The following is a 4,420-nucleotide window of genomic DNA, read 5'->3' as shown; positions in this document are numbered from 1 at the left end:
AAAAAAAAAAAAAAAAATCAAACCTAAAGAGGTCATTCCCAACTTAAGAGGAAATAGGAATAAATATCTTTGAGAGCTCTTTCTGGATCAGATCTTAACTCAGGGAGGCTTTATCAATAAGCCAATCCCCAGATTTTTTCTTTTCTTTTTCTTTCTTTCTTTTTTTTTTTGGAGACAGGGTCTAACTAAGTTGCTGGGGGTGTTCTCACTAAATTGTTGAGGCTGGCCTACTTGCAATCCTCCTGTCTCAGCCTCCAGAATCACTGGGATTATAGTCATGCGCCACCATGCCTATTTTTTAATGGACAACCAGTGTTTCTGTCTTCTCTACTGCAAGTCAACGAGTGACTGTAATAAGTTTAATCAAATGTAACCCAATCTTAGTCTTAGGACCCAATAACCAGAAAAATTCAAGGAAAATAGGCTAAAATTGTAATAGGCTAAATTTGATTTTAAAAGCAGGAAAACACAAAATTTATGGACTGACCTAATTAAGTCTTGGTCTTAGAATAATCTCCTATAAGAACAATCTGAAATATAGAGGATGTGCTATGTTTTTTGTTTCTGGCACCTAGTTTGATGCCCCTACTACCTTGCAGGAATTTAGTAAATAGCAGATGAATAAAAACAATAATTTAATAAAACATTAATTGCTGAACTAGGTGATAGGTAGTCTTCATAAAATTCTTTCAATTTCACTCTCTAAAGTATTAAACAATGATGGGGCTGGGGTTTCAGCTCAGCAGTAGAGTGCTTGCCTCGCACTTGTGAGATACTGGGTTCGATCTTCAGCACCACATAAAAAATAAATAAGATAAATAAAGATATTGTGTCCACCTTTAAAAAAATCTTTTTAAAAAAAGTATTAAACAATGACAATTTAAAACCTAAAATTTGGCACACCTATAATCCTTGAACTTGTGATCTTCCTCCCTCACTGGGACTATAGGCACACACCACCGAACCTGGCAAAAGGTAAACTTTTTTTTTTTTTTAATTTAGTTGTAGATGAACACACGGTATCTTTATTTATTTTTATGTGGTGCTGAGGATTGAACCCAGTGCCTCACACATACGAGGCAAGCACTTTATCACTCAGCTACAACCTCAACCCCGCAAAAGGTAAACTTTCTTGCCCCAAACAAGTAGTTTTCCAAATCACACTGATCAGACATTATGATACATCAAGATACAATTACTAAGCTTGGTGTGGTGGCACATGCCAGTAATCCCAGCTGCTCAGGAGGCTTAGGCAAGAGGATCACAAACTCAAAGCCAGCCTCAATAACTTAGCAAGGTACTAAGCAACTGAGTGAGGCCCTCTCTCTAAATAAAATACAAAACAGGGCTGGAGACGAGGCTTGGTGGCCAAGTGCCCCTGAGTCCAATCCCCAGTTACCCACCCCCCCAAAACAAAACTAAAATTTTGTAATAATTATAGAAAATATACGAAGACCATATTTTCACCAACAACCAAATAAAAGCCTATTTTTCTTTTTTTTTTTCTTGCAGTACTAGGGATTGAACTCAGTTGCACTCTATCACTGAGCTACAATTCCAGCCTTTTATTTTTATTGAGACAGAGTGTCAAAAAACTGCAAAGCTGGCCTCAAACTTTCAATCCTCCTGCCTCAGCCTCCATAGTCACTGGGATTACAGGCCAGCACCATTGAACCCTTTACTTCCTAAAAGTATTTTGTATTTGTACTTATCCCCTTTGCATAAGGTCTTGCTATCATCCTTTAAAATTTCCCCATATTCTGAGGGGAGTAGTGTTCAAATACAGAAGATGCCAGTGCATAAATATTTTAGCACAGTAAGTACATGTTTGGACTGAGGGAAAGCTTAGTTGTATATCCTTAGTACCACCACCACAAAAAACAAAAACAAAAAAACTTTATGCTTAATAATTTGGGAGGGATTTCACCAAAATTCTTCAAATGAGAACATGTTAAATATCTTTGAAAAGAATTGCAAATTTAGCTAGTACAGCGGCACATGCCTGTAATGCCAGTGGTTCAGGAGGCTGAGGAGCTCAAAGCCAGCCTCAGCAAGAGTGAGGTGCTAAGTAATTCAGTGAGACCCTGTCTCTGAATAAAATACAAAACAGAGCTGGGGATGTGGCTAAGTGATCGAGTGCCCCCCAGTAAGATCCCTATACCCACCCACCCCCCAAAAAATTGCAAATTTATTCTGGGCCTGGTGCTATACACCTGTAATCCTGACAACTCAGGAAGTTGAGATAGGAGAATGACAAGTTTGAGGCTCCGCCTCAGCAACTTAGCAATACCTTGCCTCAAAAAACAAAGACTGAGGATGTAGCTCAGTGATAAAAAGCGCTCCTAGGTTAAATTTGTATATGAAAATAAAGTATGAGCAAAAAGTAGGAAGGGTGGCACAAGTATGTAATCCCAGCAACTCTGGAGGATGAGGCAGAAAAATGGCAAATTCAAGGCCAGCCTTGGCAATTTAATGAGAACATCTCAGAATAAAAAATAATGTGGATGTAGTTCAATGGTAGAGAATCCTTGAATCCAATCTCCAGTACCAACCCCCAAAAAGCAAAATTATGAACACAGTAACAGATATGGGGTGGCTCAGGCCTATAATCCTAGTGACTTGGGAGGCTGATGCAGGAGGATCATAAGTTTAAGGCTAGTATTGGCAATTTAGCACAGTTCTAAACAACTTAGTGAGACCCTATGTCAAAATAAAAATAAAAAAGGGTTGGGGATGTGGTTCAGTGGCAAAGCACCCCTGAGTTCAACTCCCAAAAAAAAAAAAAAAAAAAACCAACAATGAGCACATCATTCTCCTTTCACATTAAAATAAAATATATATATAAATTAAAGCTGTGAAAACTTAAAAAAAACAAAAACAAAAACGGGCTGGGGATGTGGCTCAAGCAGTAGCGCGCTCGCCTGGCATGCGTGCGGCCCGGGTTCGATCCTCAGCACCACATACAAACAAAGATGTTGTGTCCACCGAAAACTAAAATAAATAAATAAATAAATATTTAAAATAAATAAATAAAATGAAGATGTTGTGTCCACTGAAAACTGAAATATAAATATTAAAAAATTCTCTCTAAAAAAAAAAAAAAAAAACTCAAAATATTTGTGACTTCAAATGTCCTTAGGTATCATAGATGTCAAGCATCAGCTCAAACTCTATTTGGGAGCTTGGCATTTTTGTCGTTGTTTTTCCCACCTTTTTAACATTCAGGAAGACAAAAAAAAAAAAAAGAAAGAGAAAAAACTCTGCTGCCAGGTTGAATGAACCAATCTATGATTCAGTGTTTTGGTTAAACTTGCAAAAGCCACCTTTAAGCTGGGTGCGGTGGTGCACACCTGTAATCCCAGTGGCTCAGGCAGTTGAGGTAGGATGATCATGAGTTCAAAGCCAGCCTCAGCAAGCCCTAGGTGCTAAGCAACTCAGGGAGACCCTGTCCCTATATAAAATACAAAACAGGGCTGGGGATGTGGCTCTATGGTCAAGTGCCCTAAGTTTAATCCCCAATACCCCATCCACAAAAACCACCTTTAAACTTGTCTTTGTCTTATTATAGACTCAAGCTCCCAAAGGAAACTTCTTTATCTTAGTAAAAGTTTATATTGACTTCCCAGCATTTAAGGTACTACTACTTCTTTTTCATGGTATCTACATACTGTTTTTTCTAAATAAAATGCAAATGCCCCTATAGCAAAATTTATTCTTGGCTCAGCAGGATTATAATTTTTCTGACCTCTAGGGTTGGGAATGTAAGTGGTAGATATTAATGCTTTGTCCTTAAAACCACATTTAACTTTATTTCCAAAGTGGTTAAAATATTCAAAAGGTTCCAACAAAAAAAAATTTGAATTTTAAAAAAGAGAACCTGACAAGAAATTTTACCAAGTTCACTCATTTTCTTATTAAAGTAAAATCACACACCCTTGGGAACTAGCCAAGTGAATATAATTTGATTTGATTTATTTCTGGTTTAATATTAGAATCATAATACTAACCAAAGCATCTTAAGGGTTTTCATGAATAATCGATAATCAAACACATGATAAAACTTGATATGATAAAAAAAATTATATATATATATATATAAAGTCATAGTAATAATATGCCAGTCTACTCTCTATAGTCTCTAGAAACTTTTTTCAAAATAAGTGCATTTAGGGTAAGTACACATATCAATTCCTCACCTGTCGTTCACAATATGCTTTCATTAGTTTACTAAGTGGTGTATGCCTCTTAATCTTAAACTGCACCACAGAACCATCCTGCCCCGCCACCTTCAAGTTAATATGATCGTTGTTCTCAGTCTTGACTCCTTCCTGTTGAAAGAAAAATAAAGTAGTATTTGGAAAATGTGAAAAACAGTAGCAGCAGTGCAAGTTGCTTCAAAAAAAAAAAAAAAAAAAAAAAA

General features: G+C 36.7%; 1 protein-coding gene across 1 annotated transcript in view; it reads right to left on the bottom strand.

Moving 5' to 3' along the window:
- Positions 1-4,388, bottom strand: part of Sumo2 (small ubiquitin like modifier 2) — a gene marked incomplete at its 5' end in the record, with an annotated part of 14,562 nt that extends 10,174 nt beyond the window's left edge. Inside the window, one exon of the mRNA XM_015504284.2 lies at positions 4,197-4,388. Within this exon, the coding sequence (XP_015359770.2) occupies positions 4,197-4,388 (192 nt within the window). The remainder of the gene's footprint in view (positions 1-4,196) is intronic.
- Between the last annotated feature and the right edge of the window lie 32 nt (positions 4,389-4,420).

The sequence above is a fragment of the Marmota marmota genome, unplaced genomic scaffold (genome assembly GCF_001458135.2).
Source record: "Marmota marmota marmota unplaced genomic scaffold, marMar, whole genome shotgun sequence".
Taxonomy (NCBI): domain Eukaryota; kingdom Metazoa; phylum Chordata; class Mammalia; order Rodentia; family Sciuridae; genus Marmota; species Marmota marmota.
The sequence above is the reverse complement of the archived record's forward strand: the minus strand, read 5'-3'. Positions and strand labels throughout refer to the sequence as shown.